We start from the raw sequence: 24,910 nt of genomic DNA on the forward strand, positions 1-24,910 counted from the left end.
GGGTTCAGGCTCTCAACTGGCGTGGAGTGGTGGCGTAAGTGTGCCCAGCGACGGGATTGTGGGCCCATGGTGTCTCTTAGCCATGTGCAGAACCTGTTCCCTGCGTGAGTGAGCACACCGTCATGAAACGGATCCTCCCCAATTCGTAGAAACAAAGGACCGCAGCACCAAATGATGGGGATGAGTATCAAAGCATATGTTGACTTATAGTTGGAACAGCATATGTTTGACTTATAGTTAAAACTCGTTAGGATCCATTGATTTATAAAATTTATATTAAAATGTAAGTGAAATATCTAATTTTATTTATCCTAACGTTATGGATATTATTGATAAAAATATTAAAATAATAGATAAAAAATAATTTTAATATTTTAATTATATTTTTGATAGTTAATGTTATCGAGGACCACGTATAGTTATTGTAGATGAATAGTTAAAACTACGACAAAAGTTGAGGTATAAGGATAAAAGGAAGAGGACGACATAGATGCAAACACTTTGCATCTGCATCAATGCAACTCAACAACTACATCAACGTAGCTCAACAATTATGTCGGTATTGCTTCGTAACCCAATCCTCCAACTCTAACCTAGCAGGATGACTTTCACCTCTCAACCACCCTACATCATCATTTTATAGCGATCCACCAAGGATTTATGAGCTTTTTCGTCGAGCTGCCATTATAGACTTAGAAGTGGAGAAGCAAGAGTTAGAGAATGAGGAGACCATAGAGTGTAAAGGGGAGGCAGTAAGATTTGGGATCATAAGAAATGCAAAGGGGGTGGACTCATCGTGGACTTATGTCAAAGACATGATAGCCAACATTGAAGGAGTGGCAAATAGCATAGATGACCTAGCGGATGTTATAAACCATGAGGAAATTAGCGCCATGAACGAACATGTCATAGTCCTAACAAAGGAAGACTACGTTAGCTCGCAACAGATCGTCGCTCTTTCGTTGCTTTGTATTTGTGTCAACACTAACATAGTTGTCGAGCAAAGACGATGCAGATGTAGAGCATCGGTATCTGCATTGTTCTTTTCTTCTTCTCTCACGTCCTATCATTATTCTCTCTCTCCTCATGTATAATAGCTATCCATGGTCCCAAGCAGCATCGTCATTTATCACCATTATGGTAAATAGAGTTATATGTTTTACTTTTATAACTATTGGGATTCAATATAATTTTTTTTAAATCTTATGACTAAAATATTAAAAAGATGTAACTATAGGAGTAACATATAATTATAATTAGCCCGAAAAATTCTTCAAATTTTTAGAAGAATATTTATAAATAATCTATTAACAAACCTATCGCTTTGATTAAGAATTCTAAGTACATGCATCTGTTGGAAAGTAATATTGGACGAGATCATACTTCTGTTAAATGGATTAAACCTCACTATGAGTAGGTAAATCATCAGTAATTATAATTAATATTAATTAATCATGTATAAAAAATATACTTAAACCAAATAATTTCCGGAGCAATAACCCATACATACGTTAAATAGTATACATATCCTTCAAACTATTGTACCTTACATTGAATTACACGAAATCATAATTACTTATAATTATCGATGATCAAATTAAGGCTATAATTATTTATAATATATTTGTTATTTTCCTCGATTGATTTGTTTTTTTTTTTCTCTTCTCCGTTACACCAAGTTTTTTAATTATCTTTTCATTTCTTTGTAAGTCTTATATTAAAGGAGCAAAAAACATTCCAAGGATTAGATAAACAATTTAAAATCTAGAGCCGTCTGGAATTTCCTAAGAGGTTGAAGAAGATACTCAATAATATAATTATTTTAAATATGATCACAAATAGCATTTCGATAAAAAGAAGAATAAATTTTCAGAAAAAAACTCATCTTTTTTTATTTTTTCTGCGAAGCATCCTCAATTCCAAAATTATCAACACTATCTGCTTTTTTTTATTTACAAAATACATGGAATATATTTTTTCTTTTTTTTCGTGTGGACTAATTTAGTTATAATATTTTTGTACTATGCTATACAAATTTTATAAAAGCATTATGTTTACGGTATTTTTACACTATGTTCTAATGTTTTTGATAATATTAAAAAATTATAATATAATATATTAAATATAATAATATTGAATAAAATATTATAACACAATTTCATAATATTATAATATGCTATATATTAATTTTATTATAAAATATTTATTGATATCACTAAAAAAATTATAACCGAACTAATTCACCCTATCAATGGGTGTATATATATATATATATATATATATATATATATATATATATATATATATATATATATATATATATATATATATATATATATATATATATATATATATATATATATAAAGAAGGTAAGTGGCGAAAGTATTTTAGGTATTAAAAAAATTTTGAAAATGTGAAACGTTTTTCGGAAAAATAAAAAAAGAGGATTTTCCAAGAATTCTCCCTAAAAAAATCTTAGTGTGACCGTTGACTATTTTCATATGATGCATATGCATTGGCTGTGGCTAAATATCCGGCTGGGATTGTAATTGCCTGACCCCGGCAGAACGGCGCTACCTAACTCGTGATTGGGAATCACGTTGTGGGTCCGAGTTTTACACTACCTGGAATGAGGGAGATTTTAAACGGGTAGACTGAAACATCAAGCTTTTATTCCTCGACCGTGGAACACAAGTTTTAAGCTAATTTGATTCCGCTGCCGTCGAACGTCATTTCAAGAAACCGGTCAGGTTCACTGAAACGGCACTCTGGAGTCTCCTATTTGATCGGCGTCTTATTATTCTTTCTCTCTTCGTGTAATCCATGGCGGCGGTGGCGGCGGCGGCGGGAGCCGATGGGTTTCGAGCTCTGGACGAGGCATCCTTGGTGGAGTACATCAAGGCCACGCCGGCTCTCCGCGCCCAGTTGGGCGAACGGTTGGAGGGCCTCGCCATTAAGGAAGTCGGAGATGGCAATCTCAACTTCGTCTACATCGTCGCTGGCCCCGCCGGATCCATTGTCATCAAGCAGGTAGTTTTTCTGACTATTTGATCTAGCTTTGTGCATTGTTTGCTGTATGCGGACTTCATGGTCACTGGGTTTCGCTTTCGGACCGTATGACTGTAGCTAGATCTGAGAGGTAGAAGGGTTGATGCTTGACAAGACAAGGTTTCCGATGGTATGAATAATCACTTATTCACACTCATTCATTGAAGTAAGGTGTAGTGTTGGGAAATGGATTTTGAAGTAGTGGAAATGCATAAAAGCAAAGCACATAGGACTCAGGCAAAGCACAGAGACGTTCCTTGAATACTACAACTTCTGCACAACATCGATGTAGGATTCTTCTGGAGATCCAGCCCCTGATATTCAACGCTGAGATTGCTAGTCTATCAAAAATTACAGTGGGTGTGTATAACAGAGATGTCTTTGAGAGTCTGGATGGCTGAAAATTGTTGGTGAGATGGAGATAAAGGGAAAATGGAAACTTAAGTTGCAACCATTCTTGTGAACTGGAATATTTTTCACGTCATCAATTTCTCCACTCCATGGATATTCCGTTCCTAGGATCTCTATCTAAGATATGAAATTCTTGGTTGATCTATGGGAACAATATTCGATTCTCAGTAGAATAGAAAGTGTTTTTTAGTGTCAATGACAAAACATTATTTAGAGGCAATAGGAAAGAAGAAACTTGCTAGAGATTGAAATATGAAGAGAGGGAAACTTCTTCATTTGTTTAGAGCTATTGTCATATATTTAGAGAAGTCCCAATCATGAGGCCATGAATTCTATTAGGGGGAAAATCCAATTGTAATATTCTTGAAAGATGATAATATAATGTGTTGCAACAAGATGACAGTCTGAGTAACATTGATGGGTTTGTAGTGGTCTATGGTTGGTAGACTGTACACTCATGTTTCTAGCAACCACACTCCTAAAACTTATTATATACTGTTATATCCATTTGTTTGACTTTCTTATAAAGATTTAATTGTTTGGTTGATGTTCATGTTAAAATAATGGTTTATATGCATGGAAGTGCTAGTTTTTGATACTCATCTACTTAATGAATACTTTATTTGGTTTTATATGATTGACATGGCTTGCTTAGAACTGAAAGTGAAAAGTCTTTCAGTTTTTCTGTGTCGAACATTGTTGTTCCTCCCTTTGTAGTGTAAGAACAAAACCATTTCTTGTGTTTGAGTTTTTGCTTTGAATCTTTCTTCTGCATGATATATCACTTATTTGGAATTTTGCTTTTTGTTTAAAAATTATATGATATTAGCTGTATCCTCCTTTCTACTTTTCCGATGCTGAATCAAGTTGATCTCATTTGTCTGCATGGCAAACAGGCTATTCCATATCTTCGCTTAATTGGTGCTTCATGGCCTCTGACGAAGGAGCGTGCTTATTTTGAGTCACTTGCCTTAAAAGTGCATGGTAGTCTGTGCCCAGATCATGTGCCACAAGTTTACCATTTTGACCAGCCATTGTCTTTGATTGCTATGCGTTACTTGGAGCCTCCACACATAATTTTGCGGAAAGGGTTAATTGCTGGAATTGAATATCCATTGCTTGCACAACACATGTCGGACTATTTGGCAAGAACACTTTTCTTCACATTGCTTCTTTATCATTCCACATTAGAGCATAGACATGCAGGTACAGTTGTTAATTATAAATCTTGAATATAATGAATGAATATTGTTGGAAGTATTCTATTATTTAGTTCATACTGTTCATTTTTCTTGAACTTTATAACTTTGTAAGTATGCATCTAGAAACAATATTTTATTGTTTATTTTGTTTGATCTTTAGAACTTTGTCATTGTGTACCTAGGAACAAGATGTTTAAGTTGATGAATATAAAAATTTTGAGAGTTCTTTATCTTCTTATTAACTTGCCTTTTTCAATGCTTTTAAATGTAATTCTCAAATTCTTGACAGATTTTTGAAGGCCCATCTTTTTTCTTTTTTTTTTGTTTTTTTTGGTGTCATCATTTTCACGGTGATATATATGTTGATCGAGGACAACTAGTTTTCATGCTTTAAAAAGTCAATAGAGATAAGCAGAACCAGGAAACTAGGAGCTTCTCACTTTTCTATTTTCTGCATGATAGTTAAATATTGATTGCATAACATGCTGTTGTTCCTTATTTATCATTTATTTGCTTATGTCAACAAGCTTTTGGATTTAATTTTGCAGTTGCGGAATTTTGTGGAAATGCAGAGCTATGCAGGCTCACTGAGCAAGTTGTCTTTTCAGACCCATATAAGGTGGCCCAATATAACCGGTGGACTTCGCCACATCTTGACCATGATGTTGAGGCAGTTCGGGATGATGACAGTTTAAAGATTGAAGTAGCTGAATTGAAGTCTATGTACAATTGTGTTTCAACATGCATCTCTTATCATGTTTTCCTTTTGTTTTTAGTCCGTGAACCTCATTTGGTTTTCTTTTTTCCTTGTATACTTAGTGCTGCCTAAATCTTGTCACGTAGGTTCTGTGAGAGGGCACAAGCTTTAATTCATGGAGATCTGCATACAAGTTCTGTCATGGTGACTACTGATTCAACACAGGTCATTGATCCAGAGTTTGCATTTTATGGACCTATGGGGTTTGACATTGGGGCTTTTTTGGGAAACTTGATTTTGGCCTTCTTTTCCCAAGATGGACATGCTGATAAAGATAACGATCGCATGGTATGCATGAGAAAAAATTATAAATATTTATATTTTCATTTATCACAGGCTTATAATCTTTTTAGATTTTCTGTAGCATGTATTTGAAGTAGAAATGCATGTAAGAGTCAGACAACTTTTGGAAATTCCTTCAACATCCTTCTTTTTATTGCTTCTGAGGCATTATTTTCTTCCTTCAATTCTGTGTCGCAGTCTATATTCGGTTTTGAGCTATAAACCCATGTTTCAATTTCAAATGTGGTGTCAATATATTATGGCTAATGAGCCAGGTTATTCATTATATTGCCTGGAATCACTTTGCTAATATTTATGCTAAGATATGACTGATGTGTTAATAAATTTATGTTAATATTTAAATGAAGAATAATGATGATATCTTATTGATTATTTTTGGGACCAATTGAATCATTGGTGTCTTACACCATGTTTTAACCAAAGTAAAAGATCATTGTGATGTAAAATTTTGAAGTTCAAATATAGATATAGAAACACAAAAAAAGGCAAGTAGATATTTGAAGGAGTTTGGTAGCAGTGCATCTGAGTATCATTTTATCTTAGCAACATATGCAGGCTTGTTTTTGATATTCTGTCATGTGGACATCTGAGATGAGAACTTAAATACCAGAAGAAACTACAAGGAAGCAATTGGCCAACAACAAAGACGTAAATAGAGGGGTGAGAGAAAATCAATAATGTCCCATCATAATTCTGTTTTACTATCAAGTAAGCTGATATATAGATGAGTTTCTTGGGTTATACAGAGGCTACTATGATGATAAGAGAAAATTTGATTGCTATCTGGCTAAAAACCAGAGTTGGTGGAACTTGATGGGGATCATGGCCCTGAAAATTTCGTGAGTTTCTCAGTCGTTATGTTGTTCTGAAAAGTCATTAAGAATTTTGGTAAAAATAAGTAAAACTTAAGAAATTTAGCATACCTAAGCTTGATATTTGTGAGCTACCCTGGTGGAAATTTTGATCATGGAGTAGTTTGGAGGTAATTTTTGCAGCACAGTTATCTTCTTTCTTTGATATTGACATTTTCTGATACTTGTGACTCTTAATAGGTTGCTCAGTTTGCTTTCCAAATGAAAGTTTAACTGCGACGACCAATATTTCCTTTATAACTATTATTAGTATTCTTACGGTGATATCATGTTGCAGGTATATAAACAGTGGATTTTGAGGACAATTGAAGAAACTTGGAATCTTTTTCATCATAAGTTTGTGTCTCTCTGGAATGAAAACTTTGATGGGCATGGTGAGGCATATCTTGTAGATATATATAACAAGCCAGAACTGCAGCTTCTTGTCCAGAAAAAGTACATGACTGATTTATTTCATGATGCTCTCGGATTTGGTGCTGCTAAGATGATAAGGTACTTCTTGTTGAGTTCTATTTTAGTGCGTCATACTTCTATCATCTATGATTAGGATCGGAAAGCTAAGGTCGAAGAAAGTTAATGCATTTTAGTTTCTTGGTTTAAATGCACAAAAAACTATATCATGTTTACTAATGCATGGCCAATGACTCTTCACAGGGAGTTTACTCCCACTTGATTAAAGCCTTAAGGTCAAAATGACTCACAGGTTAAATATGTTGAGCTTAGCATGAAACTAGTTTATGCATTCCGGTTTCATGGACTACAAGCACAAGAATCTGTAACATGATTACTAATGCTTAATTAATGATACTTTAACAAGAAATTTCCTTCCTCTTGTTCAAAGGTTAAATGGCTGATAGTTGAAATATGTTGCTAATTGTCTTTATTAGAATTATATATAATGGCTAGGCCATTTGATTTTTCAGTGTTGTGGTGAATTGTAAAATCTGAATTTTGTAACCAGTAACATCAAGGTCCTTTGCTGAGCATGTGACCACATGACAAGGAAATTGTGTACAGTTCTGATGATAAATCATGGTACATTGGTTGTATATCGCTATATGCTGGTGACTTAATGGGCTTCAAGTCTTCAATCTTGCTTTCAGTCTTAATTCAAGTTTCTCAGTTGTGTAATTTGTTGCTCATGTATGTTAGCAAAATGTGGGACTGTAGGACTTCTCTGTTTGACATTGTGAGTATATAAGTAGTTATATACCACACACAAGGGGATAATGTATATATTCTGAGTCATGCCTTTTATGTTCCTGTCATTCTTCAGTCTACATGCCGAAAAGCTTAGACCTTTAGTTAGGGTAAATAGTGGAGGATCTAGATATCTATAATTTTTCATGCCTGTAGAAGAATGCTATATGAATATTTGGCTTCTCTGGTTCTTTTTCTGATTCAATACACCTTCATTATACTATTTACTTCAATTACATTAGATGCAGTTATGAATCATATAATCTGTCTGCTAATAAAGCTAATTTTCATAGTCATAATTAATCTGAAACAGATTTGGAAGAGTTATACGGTAGCTTTCTTGTTAAACTCTAGTTGAGTTTTAGTTTCAGCAGTCCTCAGAAGTAAAAGATTGATTACTTCAAGTTGGAGTGTTTGTGTTTTCTGCTTTCACTAATCGTTGGCTGGCTTTCAGGAGAATCGTTGGGGTAGCTCATGTTGAAGATTTTGAATCAATTAGTGATGAAACCAAGCGGGCATTGTGTGAGCGTCGTGCCCTGGACTGTGCCAAAACAATTCTCAAGGAAAGGCGCAAGTTTGAAACAATAAGCCAAGTCATTTCAGTCGTCCAGGAGATTTCAGCTCCCTAACAGTTGTAGAAAAACACACACACACCAAAAAAAAAAGCGGTAAAAGAAAAAGTCATTTCTCCTGTTCAGGGTTCCTAGAGCGAATGTCTCATTGTGTATCACTAGTTGTCATATCCTGAAAGTTTCTTGCCCCATTTTGATTCAGATGTGAGTTGAGGTTTATTAGTGTGTATAACTAGATGTAGAAGAGGATTATGCTTGCCATGGTTTTGGTAATGCTTTAAATTATGAGCCCTGGAATAAAATCTGCACGTTATATTTTGGTGCCTTTGTAATGAGATTGCTTTTTATCACCTCGTTCACCATTTGAATGTTTCTACTCCCCTTTCTCTCATATTTACTAATTTCCCACAAGTTCCATCATAAAGAATAATGTCAGTCAGGTCGATCATATTCTTGCCTAGAGCATTCTTTCATGCTCAAGAAACTTCATGTGTAGTAGTAGTAGTAGTAGTAGAGTAGTGGATGGTTGATGTCCCTTTGCTAGTCTTGTGGTTTGCTTGTTATGTGACAAGCTCCCATTGATATATCTGTCAAGACATTTTTAGTGGTTAATGCATTATTGCATTAATTAGTAGAACTCAGTGTCACATAATTTGCACTGAAACTCAATTTTTTTTAAAGCAAAAAATTTGATAAGCATATCATCCAAAAATCAATTTTTTTTGCTTTAATAAATATAAAAAGGGGGCACGTGGGTCCCGGTCATCTCTCGTCATGCTTTGCACCTTAGATGGAATCACCTGAAGGGCAGTGCTGGGCAATTCCAAAAAATTCGGGCTTATCTCTGTCGCACGAATCCGCTTTCTGCTCCACATCGTGATTGGGCATCACGCTGTGGGCCCGACTGTACACTACCTGGAATAAGGGAGGCTTTAAAACGGGTAGATTGAAACATCAAGTTTTATTCCTCGACCGTGGAACACAAGTTTTAAGCTAATTTGATTCCGCTACCGTCGACCTATCATTTTAAGAACCCGGTCAGGTTCACTGAATCGGCCCGCAGCGGTCTCCTCATTGATCGGCATTCTTTCTCTCTTCGTGTATCTATGGCGGCGGCGGCGGCGGCGGCGGATGGGTTTCGAGCTCTGGACGAGGCATCCTTGGTGGAGTACATCAAGGCTACGCCGGCTCTCCGCGCCCAGTTGGGCGAACAGTTGGAGGGCCTCGCCATTAGGGAAGTCGGCGATGGCAATCTCAACTTCGTCTACATCGTCGCTGGCCCCGCCGGATCCTTTGTCATCAAGCAGGTAGTTTTTCTGAGTGTTTGATTTAGCTTTTGTGCATTGTTTGCTGTATGTGGACTTCATGGCCACTGGGGTTTCGCTTTCGGACCGTATGATCGTGGCTAGATCTGAGAGGACGAGGGACTGATGCTTGAGAAGATAAGGTTTCCGATGGTATGAATAATTGCTTGTTCGCACTTATTCATTGAAGTAAGGTATAGTGTTTGGAAAATGGATGTTGAAGTAGAGGAAATGCATAAAAGCAAAGCACATAGGATACAGGCAAAGCCCAGTGATGTTTCCTTGAATACTACGACTTCTGCACGATATAGATGCAGGATTCTTCTGGAAGTCCAGCCCCTAATATCCAACGCTGAGGTTGCTAGTCTATCAAAAATTACAGTGGGTGTGTAAAACAGAGATGTCTCCTTTGAGAGTCTGGATGGCTGAAAGTTGTTGGTGAGATGGAGATAAAGGGGAAAATAGAAACTTAAGTTGCAACCATGCTTGTTAACTGGAATATTTTTCTTAACATCAATTTCTCCACTCCATGGATATTCCGTTCCTAGGATCTCTAAGATATGAAATTCTTGGTTCATCTATGGGAACAATATTCGATTCTCAGTAGAATAGAAAGTGTGTTTTAGTGTGAATGACAAAACATTATTTAGAGGCAATAGGAAAGAAGAAACTTGCGAGAGATTGAAATTTGAAGAGAGGAAACTGCCTTATTTGTTTAAGGCTAATGTCATATATTTAGAGAAGTAGAGAAGTCCCAAGCATGAGGCCATGAATTATATTAGGAGGAAAATCCAATCGTAATATTCTTGAAAGATGGTAATATAATGTGTTGCATCAAGATGAGAGTCTGAGTAACATTGTTGGGTTTGTAGTTGTCGATGATTGGTAGACTGTACTTTCATGTTTCTAGCGACCACACTCCTAAAACTTATTATATACTGTTATATCCATTTGTTTGACTTTCTTATAAAGATTTAATTGCTTGGTTGATGTTCATGTCAAAATAATGGTTTATATGCATGTTGCTGAAGATGCTACATGGCGTTGACGTGCTAGCTTTTGAAATGTATCTCTGCTTAATGACTACTTTATTTGGTTTTACATGAATGACATGGCTTGCTTAGAACTGAAAGTGAAAAGTCTTTCAGTTTTTCTGTGTCAAACATTGTTGTTCCTCCCTTTGTAGTGTAAGAACAAAACCATTTCTTGTATTTGATTTATTTTTCTTCGAATATTTCTTCTGCATAATGTATCACTTATATGGAATTTTGCTTTTTGTTTAAAAATTATATGATATTAGCTGTATCCTCCTTTCTACTTTTCTGATCTGAATCAAGTTGATCTCATTTGTCTGCATTGCAAACAGGCTATTCCATATGTTCGCTGCATTGGTACTTCATGGCCTCTGACGAAGGAGCGTGCTTATTTTGAGTCACTAGCCTTAAAAGAGCATGGTAGTCTGTGCCCAAATCATGTGCCACAAGTTTACCATTTTGACCGACGGATGTCTTTGATTGCTATGCGTTACTTGGAGCCTCCACACATAATTTTGCGGAAAGGGTTAATTGCTGGAATTGAATATCCACTGCTTGCACAACACATGTCGGACTTTTTGGCGAGAACACTTTTCTTCACATCGCTTCTTTATCATGCCACATTAGAGCATAGACATGCAGGTACAATTGTTAATTATAAATCATGACTATAATGAGCGAATATTGTTTGAAGTATTTTATTATTTAGTTCATACTGTTCATTTTGCTTGAACTTTATAACTTCGTTTGTATGCATCTAGAAACAAGATTTTATTGTTTATTTTGCTTGATCTTTAGAAGTTTCTCATTGTGTACCTAGGAACAAGATGTTTAAGTTGATGAATTTAAAAATTTTGAGATTCTTTATCTCCTTATTATCTTGTCTTTTTCAATGCTTTTAATTGTAATTATCAAATTCTTGACAGCTTTTTTAAGGCCCTTCTATGCTTTTTTTTCTTTTGCTTCTTTTGGTGTCATCATTTGCACGGTGATATATATGTTGCTTCTTTTGGTGATATATATGTTGATCGAGGACAATTAGTGTTCTTGCTTCAATAAGTCGTAGAGATGAGCAGAACCAGGAAATTAGGTGCTTCTTGCCTGCCACATGCATACTGTCTTGCAACTATATCATATTATTTTTCTATTTTCTGTTTGATAGATAAATATTGATTGCATAACATGCAGCTGTACCTTTTTTATCATTTATTTGCTTATGTTGACAAGCTTTTGAATTTAATTTTGCAGTTGCGGAATTTTGTGGGAATGCAGAGCTATGCAGGCTCACTGAGCAAGTTGTCTTTTCAGACCCATATAAGGTGGCTCAATATAATCGGTGGACTTCACCACACCTTGACCATGATGTTGAGGCTGTTCGGGATGATGACATTTTGAAGATTGAAGTAGCTGAATTGAAGTCCATGTATACTTGTGTTTCAACTTGCATCTCTTATCACGTTTTCCTTTTGTTTTTAGTCCATGGACCTCATTTGGTTTTCTTTTTCCTTGTATACTTACTGCTGCCTAAATCTTGTCATGTAGGTTCTGTGAGAGGGCACAAGCTTTAATTCATGGAGATCTGCATACTGGTTCTATCATGGTGACTAGTGATTCAACACAGGTCATTGATCCAGAGTTTGCATTTTATGGACCTATGGGGTTTGACATTGGGGCTTTTTTGGGAAATTTGATTTTGGCCTTCTTTTCCCAAGATGGACATGCTGATAAAGATAATGATCGCATGGTATGGATGAGATAAGATTATAAATATTTATATTTTCATTTATCACAGGCTTCTAATCTTTTCTAGATTTGCTGTAGCATGCAGAATAATTTGAAGTAGAAATGCATGTAAGCGTAAGACAACTATTGGAAATTCCTTCAACATCCTTCTTTTTATTGCTTCTGAGGCATTATTTTCTTCAATTCTGTGTCCAAATCTGCAGTCTATATTAGATTTTGAGCTATAAACCCATGTTTCAATTTCAAATGTGGTGTCAATATATTATGGCTAATGAGCCAGGTTTTGCATTATATTGGCTGGAATCATTTTGCTAATATTTATGCTAAGATATGACTGATGTGGTAATAAATTTAAGCTAATATTTGATTGATGAATAATGCTGATATCTTATTGATTATTTTTGGGAATTGAATCATTGGTGTCTTACACCATGTTTTAACCAAAGTAAAAGATCATTGTGATGTAAATTTTGAAGTTTAACCATAGATATAGAAACACAAAAAAAGGCAAGTATGTATTTGAAGGAGTTTGGTAGCAGTGCATCAGAGTATCATTTTATCTTAGCAACATATGCAAGCTTGTTTTTGATATTCTGTCACGTGGACATATGAGATGAGAACTTAAATATCAGAAGTAACTACAAGGAAGCAATTGGCTAACAACAAAGACGTAAATAGAGGGGTGAGAGAAAATCAATAATATGTCAACATAATTCTGTTTTGCTATCAAGCAAGCTGATAAATAGATGAGTTTCTTTGGATGTATAGAGACTACTATGATGATAAGTGAAAAGTTGATTGCTATCTGGCTAAAAACCAGAGTTGGTGGAACTCGATGGGGATCATGTTCCTGAAAATTTCGTGAGTTTCTCAGCCGTTTTGTTGTTCTGAAAAGTCATTAAGAAATTTGGTAAAAATAAGAAAAACTTAAGAAATTTAGCATATCAAAGCTTGATATTTGAGTGCTATCCTGGTGGAAATTTTGATCATGGAGTAGTTTGGAAGTTATTTATGCTGCACAGTTATCTTCTTTCTTTGATATTGACATTTTCTGATACTTGTGACTCTTAATAGGTTGCTCAGTTTGCTTTTCTAATGAAAGTTTAACTGCAACCACCAATATTTCCTTTATAACTATTATTAGTATTCTCACGGTGATATCATGGTGCAGGTATATAAACAGTGGATTTTGAGGACAATTGAAGAAACTTGGAATCTTTTTCATCATAAGTTTGTGTCTCTCTGGAATGAAAACTTTGATGGGCATGGTGAAGCATATCTTGTAGATATATATAACAAGCCAGAACTGCAGCTTCTTGTCCAGAAAAAGTACATGACTGATTTATTTCATGATGCTCTTGGATTTGGTGCTGCTAAGATGATAAGGTACTTCTTGTTGAGTTCTATTTTAGTGCATCATACTTCTATCATCTATGATTAGGATCGGAAAGCTAAGCTCGAAGCAAGTTAATGCATTTTAGTTTCTTGGTTTAAATGCACAAAAAACTATATCATGTTTACTAATGCATGGCTAATGACTCTTCACATGGAATTTACTCCCACTTGATTAAAGCGTTAAGGTCAAAATGACTCACAGGTTAAATATGTTGAGCTTAGCATGAAACTAGTTTATGCATTCCAGTTTCATGGACTGCAAGCACAAGAATCTGTATCATGATTACTAATGCATAATTAATGATACTTTAACAAGGAATTTCCTTCCTCTTGTTCAAAAGTTAAATGGCTGATAGTTCAAATATGTTGTTAATTGTCTTTATTAGAATTATATATAACGGCTAGGTCATTTGATTTTTCAGAGTTGTGGTGAATAGTGAAATCTGAATTTTGTAACCAGTAACATCAAGGTCCTTTGCTGGGCATGTGACCACATGACAAGGAAATTTTTTACAGATCTGATGATAAATCATGGTACATTGGTTGTATATCGCTATATGCTGGTAACTTAAGGGGCTGCAAGTCTTCAATCTTGCTTTCAATCGTAATTCAAGTTTCTCAGTTGTCTAATTTGTTGCTCATATATGTTAGCAAAATGTAAGATCGTAGGACTTTCCTGTTTTACATTGTGAGTACATAAGTAGTTATATACCACACACAAGGGGATAATGTATATCTTCTGAGCCATGCCTTTTATGTTCCTGTCATTCTTCTGTCAACATGCCGAAAAACTTGACCTTTTGTTGGGGTAAATGATGGAGGATCTACATATCTATTATTCTTCATGCCTGAAGAAGAATGGTATATGAATATTTGGCTTCTCTGGTTCTTTTTCTGATTCAATACACAGTGAAGTTATGAATCATATATCCTGTCTGCTAGTAAAGCTCATTTTCATAGTCATAATTAATCTGAAACAGATTTGGAAGAGTTGTACGTTAGCTTTCTTGTTAAACTCTTGTCGAGTTTTAGTTTCAGCGTTCTTCAGAAGTAAAAGATTGATGACTTCAAGTTTGAATGTTTGTGTTTTCTGCTTTCACTAATCGTTGGCTGGCTTTCAGGAGAATTGTTGGGGTAGCTCATGTTGAAGATTTTGAATCAATTAGTGATGTAACCAAGCGGGCATCATGTGAACGTCGTGCCCTGGACTGTGCCAAAACAATTCTCAAGGAAAGGCGCAAGTTTGAAACAATAGGCCAAGTCATTTCAGTCGTCCGGGAGATTTCAGCTCCCTAACAGTTGAAGAAATACACAAAAAAAAAAATGGAAAAAGAAAAAGGATGCCTGTTTCCCAGTAAAAGCTATAATAAAAAACGAATGGATGTTTCTCCTGTTCCGGGTTCCTAGAGCACATATCTCATTCTGTAACTGAGAATGATTGCTCTATTACTAGTTGTCATATCCTGAAAGTTTCTTGCCCCATTTTACTCGTGTAATCATTTGGTGGGAAAAAAACCAAGTTGATTCAGATGTGAGTTGAGGTTTATAAGTGTGTATAACTAGATGTAGAAAAGAATTATGCTTGCCATGGTTTTGTTAATGCTTTAAATTATGAGCCCTGGAATTAAATCTGCTCGTTATATTTTGGTGCCTTTGTAATGAGATTGCTTTTTATCACCTCATTTTCCATTTGAATGTTTCTACTCCCCTTTCTCTCATATTTACTAATTTCCCACAAGATCCATCGGAAATCATAAACTTGTTTGGTCGAATAAATTTATTATGCTCTTCTTGGTATCTGAGAAGCTCTATTGATATATCTGTCAAACACATTTTATTGGTTAATGCATTATTGCATAGTTAGTAGAACTCATTGTCACATAATTTTCACCAAAACTCGTTTTTTTTTAAAGCAAAAAAAAAATGATTTTTGAAACAAAAACAAGCAAAATGCACGCCCTAAATCATCTCTAATTATTCGACCACATTACTACCACTAAATTACAAGCATACGACCAATGTCTTCTGCTTCTGAACCAAGAAAGAAAATTCGAAATTTTTAGTTTTTATTATAGTTTAAATTACGTATTTTCTTGAATGATATTTTGAAATGCATTGCCTAATTCCTTATATCTCGTTTGGGTTCGACTCGAAATAGACCGCAGCGAACCGGTTGATTTGGATTTGTGGTTAGATTCGACCCGGAGAGGTAGATCCCGATCGACCAGTTTAGGCATTGGGTTAGGATCCGACGCTCGAATCGGCATCGGGTTCGGCCCAATTGGCAACCCACAGCTGGCGGTCGACCGAAAGGGTGTCAACATGCGGTAGCCGGTGAAGGGCGTGTGGATCGCGATCCTCCACCACGGCGGCCCCGAAGAGCGCCATAAAATGACGGCAGCCAAATAGGGCAGGGCCACACCCTCCTCCTCCTCCTCCCACTGCTCCCCGTCCACGATTCCCCAATCGCCGGCTTCCTCGTCCCTCGGATCCTGCAGGTCCGTCTCATTATTTGTTTTCCCTGGCCCATTCCGATGGTATTTTCTTCATGTTGTTGTTCTTGCTGTTGCTAGATCTATTCGATTATTAGTTCGTCCAATTTATGGTCTTCGTTGCGACTTTTTGGGCACGAGATACCAGTTTTTCCTTTACGAGCCATCAACGTATTTTTCTTCTTGCATCTTGTGATTCATGTGCATGCATATATGTTGCATATGCGATTAGAGATGGATCAAGAATCGCCGGATTCGTGACGGTTCCTCGCTTTTGTTGTATATATATACTATTAACTTAGACTCCTGATAATCTAATGACGGCAGTGGAGAACTTTTGGAACTGCAGATTGCTGCTAGAAGAGGCGGCTTGTTCGGTTGACTTTCTATTCTCGGGGTTACCATTCGTTTAGGCGTGTTTTAGGTAAATAGTGCTACTAAATGAGGAAAACAAGTTCTCTCTCTAAAAAGTAGACAAGAACTCGAAATGAATGTAAATTTTCAAACTAATCTGCATACTTTGACCAGGGCATTGAGGTCATTAGTGATCATGTTGATGTCTCATCTTTCTTGTCCAAGAATGCGAGTCTGTGAATGATCCTGATGTAGGTGAATTAGTCTAGAAATATTTTGGCAATTTTTATTTAAACCAACATGTCCAAAGAACAAAAAGATGATATCATAATTTATAATATTTTGCATTGTAAATGATGCTACTGAATGTTTCTTTTGTTTCTTTCTTAATTATGCATTGGTTTCAAAGTGGATTTATGCAATATTGCCTTCACAAAATGGTGTGTCTCATCTCATGTATCTGTCATATATCTAGTCTTCTTATTTATGTTTTCTTGTTTTTCAGTGGTGAAGCTTCAAGCCTGCGAGGCAACCGATGGCTGCTGGAAGAGGCATCAGCCAGCTGCTTAGGAAGCACCTTCAGTTCCAGTCATCAGTAATCGTCTCTTTTTAGACTCATTTTTAAATATCTTTACCTTTTCAATTAGGTTTGTCATATGTTAGCTGGCCATTTCCTTTGTTTTTTTCAAACTTTGCCAAATTGAGGGTCTAATGAGAAAGTGATGTGTTGCTTCATTCCTTGGTTAGACCATATATAAGCATCAAACATTTGAATGGGAACTTGCAACTATTCAGATTATAATTATATATTAAATGAGTTATTTAATGTCATTTTGGTTTGTTCGTCTAGTTTTTTGCTTAAGGCTTATTGAAGTATAGTTAGATCAGATAAGCTAGTATTAATGGCTGTTGTGTTGATCTTGTATCTCCTATAATTTTTCTTTTTTTAGCTATAAGTATTTTTTATTAATTTATGGTATAACAGTTGGTGATATACATTTATATTATCACTCAATACAGAAATATAACATGTGAAATATGATGGTTTACTGAGACTAGTTTTGGTGTCATACATTTATATTATCCCTCAACACAGAAATATAACACGTGAAATATGATGGTTTATTGAGACTAGTGATTTAAAAAGCACTAGGCGCGCCAAAGGGCGTTAAGGTCCCAAAATGCTTGAGGGCTAGGAGCTCGCCCGAGCGGAGCAAGGCGCTTTGAAATATTAAAATATAAAAGAACTGTTAATAATAGTTAGAAGAGGAGAAAAGAGTCATCGACAATGGAAAGTGGGGAAGGAGAGGGAAACGGTGACAGAGAAACTTTTAGACGACGGTGATGGTGTCAAAGGAAGCTGCGGACGATAGCAGTGGCGGAGGAGGCTGTGGATGACAACAACGACGACAGAGGAAGCTATGGATGGCAGCAGCGGTAGCGGCGAAAGCTCCGACGACAGCAGTGGAAGCTACGAACGGCGACGTCGTGGACAGAGGAAGCTTCAGAGGTGTCCGTCGATGGAGGAGGAAGCTGCGGTCCTCTCTCTCGACGTGGAAGGAGTTGCACTTGGAAGCAACAACGGTGAAAGGAACTGTCTACGGAGGCTAGGCCGTCGGACCTGTCCGTCGACGACAAAGGAAGCCTCGGTCCTGTGCATTGTCGGCGGAGGCAGAGGAAACATCGACGGCGGAGGCAGAAGTTGCACTAGAGTTGATAGCTCGGGGTTGTGCAGGGGTGCGAGGCATGGGTTTTATGGGTACAATAAAAGAAAGTGGCTAGTTGGTTCAATCGAACCAACTAGCTATTGTTCAATCGAACCAAACTTAAAAGTTTGGTTCGCTTGCTTCATCTGAATCGGGCGCTCATTGCTTGGATTTAGGCTAGCTCGTAGGTGGTGATTCACTGAAGAGAGCTGCTTGGTCGACCCTTGTGGCGCTCGGGCCTCGCCTTATCTCACTCGAGTGCCCAAGCGCCTATTTAAACCACTGATTGAGATTAGTTTTGGTGTTATACATTTCTATTATCACTCAATGCAGAAATATGACATGTGAAATATGATGGTTTACCGAGACTAGTTTTGTTACATTTCCCATATCACATAATTTGTTCTTGCACATATCATGTACTAATTAGGATATTAACTTCTTGCTTAGAAAATGAATTTAACATGATCTCATTACATTTGAAGTTCTAATTAGTTTGCAGTTTCTTTTGTGAAAGAAATGAAAAAAACTTACAGTTTTAAGTTTAAATTCATGTTCTTATAAGAAGAATAGTTTAGTTCAATTCCTCATTTTTTTAACCGTATCTAGTAAGTGGCAAGTCTTTTATGTTTAGTTGCTTGATGCAGTGCTCAGTCAAATTGCAGTAGGGATTAAGTAATTTATTGGCATCCTTCCCATCATTCCTTAAAAGTTTACTATGATGAACAGGAGAAAGGAGTCATTTTATATTTTTGCATTATTTCTTAAGCTTCTGTTGTTATTGTAGGAGTTATAGTGGTCTGGGGGATGTCCATAGATGGTTGGTTCACATATGCGTTTTGAGAACACATATTTCAGTGGCTAATTTTTACAATTATAACTCAAATCAGGATTTAAAGTTGAACAAAATCAATTAAATTAGTTATCTTTTGCTTGATGTTCTTGGAAAATTTTTCTACATAAGTTTGCCTAAGAAAGTCATCAACTTGGAAGTTCTCCTTAGTTTCTATTACAGATGCCCTCTTCAAACGTGGACCTTCTTGGTTGGTTTTCACTGGAAAGAGACTTCTAGCCAGTCATTCGTTGGAGCTGATGTTCCCTCTAGGTTTCTTTCACAGTTTTCTGTTTTGCCAAAACTGAAAATCAACTCTAAACCTATAGTTCCTGAAACACAGGTCTAGAGGAACCATAGTTTGGTTGAAATTTACACTCGTATAGTTTCATAGTTGCTAATGATTATATTGTGAGCGACAATATCTTAATATTACTTAACAGTGAAGTATCTGCTGATTTCTGCTTGCTTGTTATGTATGTAGATTTTGATTCAAGTATCGTTGAACAAACTTTTCTTGTTGATTTTAAAAAAATAGCATTGTTTCTTATGACCTCAGTCTCCTCTATGCAGGTTCCATCTTTTATTTCATCAATAAAGCATGAAGAGGCTATTGGATCAGCTGGTATCAAACCATTAAGAGTGTTTGCATTACTTGGAGTTGGTTTTTCTGGTGCTTTAGCCTTTGCTTCACTAGCGTCTGCTGATGAAGCAGAGCATGGTTTACCAGCCCCGAGTTACCCATGGCCACACGATGGTATCCTTAGCTCTTATGACCATGCATCGTAAGTAGCATCGGCCGAGTTATTTTTATGTTTCTCAAAACTTTCATTTTTTTTCAAGATTAACTTTTCCTTTTTTTCTTATATGATAATGTAAACCATTGATGTGCTTGGAGTTCTGTAATATGGCAAACTTTGAAAAGATTGATTGTATAACTGTAATAGTTTACCTTTTAAATTCCTTGCTGGATGACTTTCATTTTTTTTCCTATATAATTTTGTATCTTACAAATAATTATCATGGTCCTTATGAATTCAAACCTTGTTTCTTCTGTACAATTATACTGTTTGGAATATGTGAATAATCTTTTAAATGAAATTAAATTGCAAGTTACTCACCATGACTGATGTAGCACTTATATTTTGTACAATATGGTATGAGCAGAATTCGGCGAGGTCACCAAGTATACCAACAAGTATGTGCTTCTTGTCATTCCATGTCACTGATTTCATTTCGGGACCTTGTTGGTGTGGCATACACTGAAGAAGAGACTAAAGAAATGGCTGCTGAGATTGAGGTTGTTGATGGACCCAATGATGAAGGTGAAATGTTTACTCGTCCTGGCAAATTAAGTGATCGTTTTCCTCAGCCATATGCAAATGAACAAGCAGCAAGATTTGCAAACGGAGGGGCATATCCTCCAGACCTGAGCTTAATAACGAAGGTACCACTGCTACATGTCTATTTTGGTTATCTGAAACATTCATCTTTTCTGTGACAAACATGTTGATTTTCTTTTTTTCCAGGCACGGCATAATGGTCAGAACTATGTATTTGCTCTTCTCACTGGTTATCGTGATCCTCCTGCTGGTGTTTCGGTAATATTCTGGTTATGTATGAAATATTCTTTTACTTGTGTGATCAATGTTAACTAAATACGAACATAACTGATGACTCTACTATAGTCTTGTTACTACAATATGGAATTGGCTTATCTAGTGAGGCTTTTATATATCATCTTCACCTTTTTTAATATGTTCATATTAATCTTTTGGTATCAACTGAAATTTGCAAAAATAGAAATTAACTTCTGAACAAATTTTCTACTGTCAGTTGTGGTTATTTCTGTTTGCTGACGTATGTTCCACCTTAAAAAATATATATTATTAAACATGTAATATTGATACTTAAGTACAAATTTATAAAGTGCATCATTTTGTTATCTGCATCAACTTTCTATATTACAAGTGTTACTCTGCTGAAAAATGAGAAAGTTGTTTATTTTGTTCCATTGTTTTTCCAACTATAGATATAAGTGTGATGAATCTGTGCAGTGTGCATTTTATTCTGGTATTCTTTAGTTAAAACATGCTTGTTTCCCATCAAGGGAAGTATGGGGTCTGTTACATTCTTTTTAAAGAATTATTCTCTTCACATGTTCTCTGCTAGCACTATTTCACTTCTGTTATATTGTTTCTTTTAATACTCTCTCTCTCTCTACTGTTTTTCCTTTTTTTCTGTTTTCAACAAAAGAGATATATACATTATTATGTTTATTGTATTCACCTGTTTACTTTCTTAGATGCATCTTTTCGTCTCCTTTTCCTTTTTGTTCGGTTCTTCTTTTTCCTCTATTTGCTTCTCTACATCTGTTGTATAATTTATGAATTCCAACTTTTTCTTGTACTCACCTGTTTACTTTGTTAGATGCACCCTTTCTTCTCCTTTTCCTTTTTCTTTGATTCTTCTTTTTCCTCTATTTTCTTCTCTACATCTGTTGCATAATTTATGAATCCCAACTTTTCCACCCTCTTGCTCTAAGTCATGTATTGCTTGTTCTGTTGTGGGAGTTAGAGAGATATGTAACTTCTTCAATGTTACTAGTTACTTTTAGTTCGTTTTTGAGACGTACCTTAATGTGTCACTGATATATGGAGGTTATCTAGTTAAGAAAGAAAAAGAAACAGGAGGTAAATAAACTTGTATTCTGAGTTTTCCAAAAAGGCTGTCTTGCAAGCCAAACTTGCCTTATAAACCTTGTTTGCTCTTGATTTCTTGAATTGACAAAGGTGGATCTGATGATTTCCAAGTAACTGGAGATTCAGTAATGTCAACATTTTATTGCATTTTTATTACACTAAAAGTTAACTGGCTTTCATATCAGAATAATTTTTTCCACTATATCCTATATCTATCTATTCAGTATCATGGTAACTACCTGTCCTTCCATGCATAAAAGAACCTAAGAAAAAATCTATATGATAATTGATATTTTAGGATAACAGGTCATCTTCCATCCTTTCTCGGGTGTTCCAGGTACTAAATGATCCTTGTTGCTAGTGATTAGAGTTGTGCATCGCTGACTTGTGCATGATGCAAGGTCCTCGAATTTTAAAACCCAGTAGTCGTTAGCCTTGTATAACATTACAAATTTTCACCACCTCAGCAAAAACTGAATTATGTATATCCATATGCCTTGTGGGGATAAACAGCTCAAAGTTGAATTATGTATATCCATAGGTCAATCGTTTGATATTGTTTGGCCGTTCTTATTGTTTCACCTGTTGATGTATCTATTTGTAACATCTACAGATTCGTGAGGGACTGCACTACAACCCTTACTTTACTGGTGGTGCAATAGCAATGCCAAAAATGCTCATTGACGGTGCCATCGAATATGAAGATGGTACACCTGCCACTGAATCCCAGGTAATTCACCACAAAGGTTACCAACACTGTTGCTTACTTGATGCCTTGCGATATCCGTTATAGGTGCAGATACTGATGTTGACTTTTATTTCCAGATGGGCAAGGATGTTGTTACATTTTTGTCTTGGGCAGCGGAGCCTGAGATGGAAGAGAGGAAACTGGTGACTCGTCTTTTTACCTTTCTCATGTTTCTTTCTTTTATGATTTCGACCTATAAGCTCTACTCCACTAATCTTTAGTGCTGTGGGGTATCGTAGATGGGATTCAAATGGATTTTTGTCCTGTCGCTTGCTCTTCTCCAAGCTGCATATTATCGGCGGTTGAAGTGGTCTGTCATCAAGTCGCGCAAACTGGTCGTAGATGTCGTCAACTGATTGCCACATGCATGTCGTGGACAATGGAAATAATGACCCTCAATGGTGTACATTGCCAGATGCATCTCCAGCTCTTCGTTTCTCCTGTCTGGGAGAAGTAATATTATTTTTTTCTCCTAAAGTTCAAATTTTTTGGGTTTTGTCGAGGCTGGTAATGGCCTTCGAACAGAGTGACTAGATGCTGCACATGACATTAGTTCTTTGTCTGTCTTTGTGGTTGGACTGATCCCAGTGTTCAGAGTTTACTAAAGCATAATTGCTCATCCGAGCAAATCATTGTGATTTTATGGTTGAGATGTTAGGATCTTGCCTTATCAGTCAACAAAAAGGCATAGAATTCAAGGGGTCGACCCTTGAATTCGGATGGTTGCTTGTGGAATCGCATTGACATTTTATCAAACATTTGATAGACAATAAACTAATTCATCGACTCATGTGGCGGAGAGAATATGTATGTTATTATCCGTAGATATATTATTTCTACACTCGTTGAATTGCTATAGTATTGTTGAGTAAATTATTTCGGACAGTGGAGTATCTTGGTTGATTGTTCGATCCATTTGCTTTAGATGGTGAGGGGTGGATAGCTCGATCATCATGCTGTGGAGTAGTTCAGTCGATCCATCTACTTCAGATGAAGGGTGGATAGTTTGACCATCAGGCGAAGGCAACTAGAGGTCGTTATTGTGGACCTCAGGATGGGATAGGCGTGTTTTGGCTATGTCGGGCAACCCATGATGACTAGTGATGACCTTGTTGGGTCAATAAATCTCTTGATCTGTTATAGTTTCTCTTTATCTTCCTACATCGAGCAATAAATCTCTTGATCTCTTGATTTACCCACATCAATTGATCGATTAACTATCCGATTTGCCTTAGATATGTCAAGATGCTCCACCCGATCTTTTTCAGCAGAGCCAAGGGACCCACATCGGAAAACTTAGTTTGTGTGGTCGATCAACTATAGGGGCTTCGATCTGCCCACATCAAGTAGATTGGTTTGCTGGGTCGGACAGCTTAAGGAACCTGATTCACCCACATAAGGCAACACTTGTTACTTGGTCAATCTACCGATCTTGAGCAGATTTTGATTTGAATGTCGAGCTACCAACATCAACATCAAGCAAGTTGGCTCTATATTAAAGGTGCTTATGTCCATAAAAGAAGAGCACATCGTATGCTTTTGTTTGCAAAAGATTTATCGCATGCTAGAGATGCTCACATCCATGAAGGGGACATCAGAAATTAGGATGTTTTCAGTGAAGAACACATCGCACATTGAAGATGCTTATGTTTACGGACACATCATGCATTCGAGACACTTGTGTCTATGAAGAATGTGTCATACGCTTCAAATGCTTTTATCCACGAATGACGTATCACATGTCAAAGACGCTCATATCTGTGAATGATGCATTGAAAATTGAGATATTTTCGTCTATAGATGACGTGTTATATGCTTCGTATGCATTTGTCCGCAAAGGATTCATCATGCATTGAAGACACTTTTGTCTGTGAATGCATCACACATTGAATATACTTGTGTTCACAAAGGATATATTGGACATTGGGATGCTTTTAGATCATTTCTGTCATATTATTGTCAAAGGAAGCACTTTGGATCTTGTCGACTGTGCTATCACTATAGAGAGTACTTCAAATCGTGTTAGCCATGCTATTGTCGTAGATGGTGCTTCAGGCCATAAGAGTACTTCGGGCCATGTTGCTCGCACTATCAAACACAGATAGCACTTTTGGTTATGTTGATCCCATTGTCATCATATAAAGTACTTTGGCCATGTCAGTTGCACTATCGTTGTAAAGAGTGCTTCGGATCATGTTGGCCACGTTATTATCGTAAAAAGTACTTTAGGTTAT

General features: G+C 36.3%; 3 protein-coding genes across 6 annotated transcripts; all 3 read left to right on the plus strand.

Annotated features, from left to right (window-relative positions):
• The first annotated feature begins 2,729 nt into the window (after window positions 1-2,729).
• LOC103990546 (methylthioribose kinase 2) lies at window positions 2,730-8,681 on the plus strand. Its single transcript, XM_009409734.3, has 6 exons — window positions 2,730-3,031; window positions 4,357-4,666; window positions 5,211-5,385; window positions 5,506-5,707; window positions 6,872-7,086; window positions 8,249-8,681. Exons 1-6 carry the CDS (start codon window positions 2,825-2,827, stop codon window positions 8,421-8,423), a joined length of 1,284 nt encoding a protein of 427 aa, XP_009408009.2. The 5' UTR covers window positions 2,730-2,824; the 3' UTR covers window positions 8,424-8,681.
• A 671-nt stretch (window positions 8,682-9,352) lies between these two features.
• Window positions 9,353-15,484, plus strand: LOC135616736 (methylthioribose kinase 1-like). Its single transcript, XM_065116249.1, has 6 exons — window positions 9,353-9,673; window positions 11,037-11,346; window positions 11,953-12,127; window positions 12,247-12,448; window positions 13,619-13,833; window positions 14,964-15,484. Exons 1-6 carry the CDS (start codon window positions 9,473-9,475, stop codon window positions 15,136-15,138), a joined length of 1,278 nt encoding a protein of 425 aa, XP_064972321.1. The 5' UTR covers window positions 9,353-9,472; the 3' UTR covers window positions 15,139-15,484.
• Window positions 15,485-16,184: 700 nt separating this feature from the next.
• Window positions 16,185-23,319, plus strand: LOC135586413 (cytochrome c1-2, heme protein, mitochondrial-like). 4 transcript variants are annotated; one of them, XM_065116251.1, is made up of 9 exons: window positions 16,261-16,340; window positions 16,684-16,758; window positions 17,194-17,289; window positions 19,800-20,011; window positions 20,394-20,673; window positions 20,756-20,827; window positions 22,542-22,658; window positions 22,754-22,819; window positions 22,916-23,319. In XM_065116251.1, exons 3-9 carry the CDS (start codon window positions 17,224-17,226, stop codon window positions 23,030-23,032), a joined length of 930 nt encoding a protein of 309 aa, XP_064972323.1. In that variant the 5' UTR covers window positions 16,261-16,340; window positions 16,684-16,758; window positions 17,194-17,223; the 3' UTR covers window positions 23,033-23,319. The 4 variants fall into 4 exon arrangements, with proteins under 4 accessions (XP_064972322.1, XP_064972324.1, XP_064972323.1 ...); XM_065116253.1 differs by having other exon boundaries at window positions 16,262-16,340; window positions 17,194-17,283; XM_065116250.1 differs by lacking the exon at window positions 16,684-16,758 and having other exon boundaries at window positions 16,185-16,340.
• Window positions 23,320-24,910: the final 1,591 nt, after the last annotated feature.

The sequence above is a fragment of the Musa acuminata genome, chromosome BXJ2-7, assembly GCF_036884655.1.
Source record: "Musa acuminata AAA Group cultivar baxijiao chromosome BXJ2-7, Cavendish_Baxijiao_AAA, whole genome shotgun sequence".
NCBI classification, from domain to species: domain Eukaryota; kingdom Viridiplantae; phylum Streptophyta; class Magnoliopsida; order Zingiberales; family Musaceae; genus Musa; species Musa acuminata.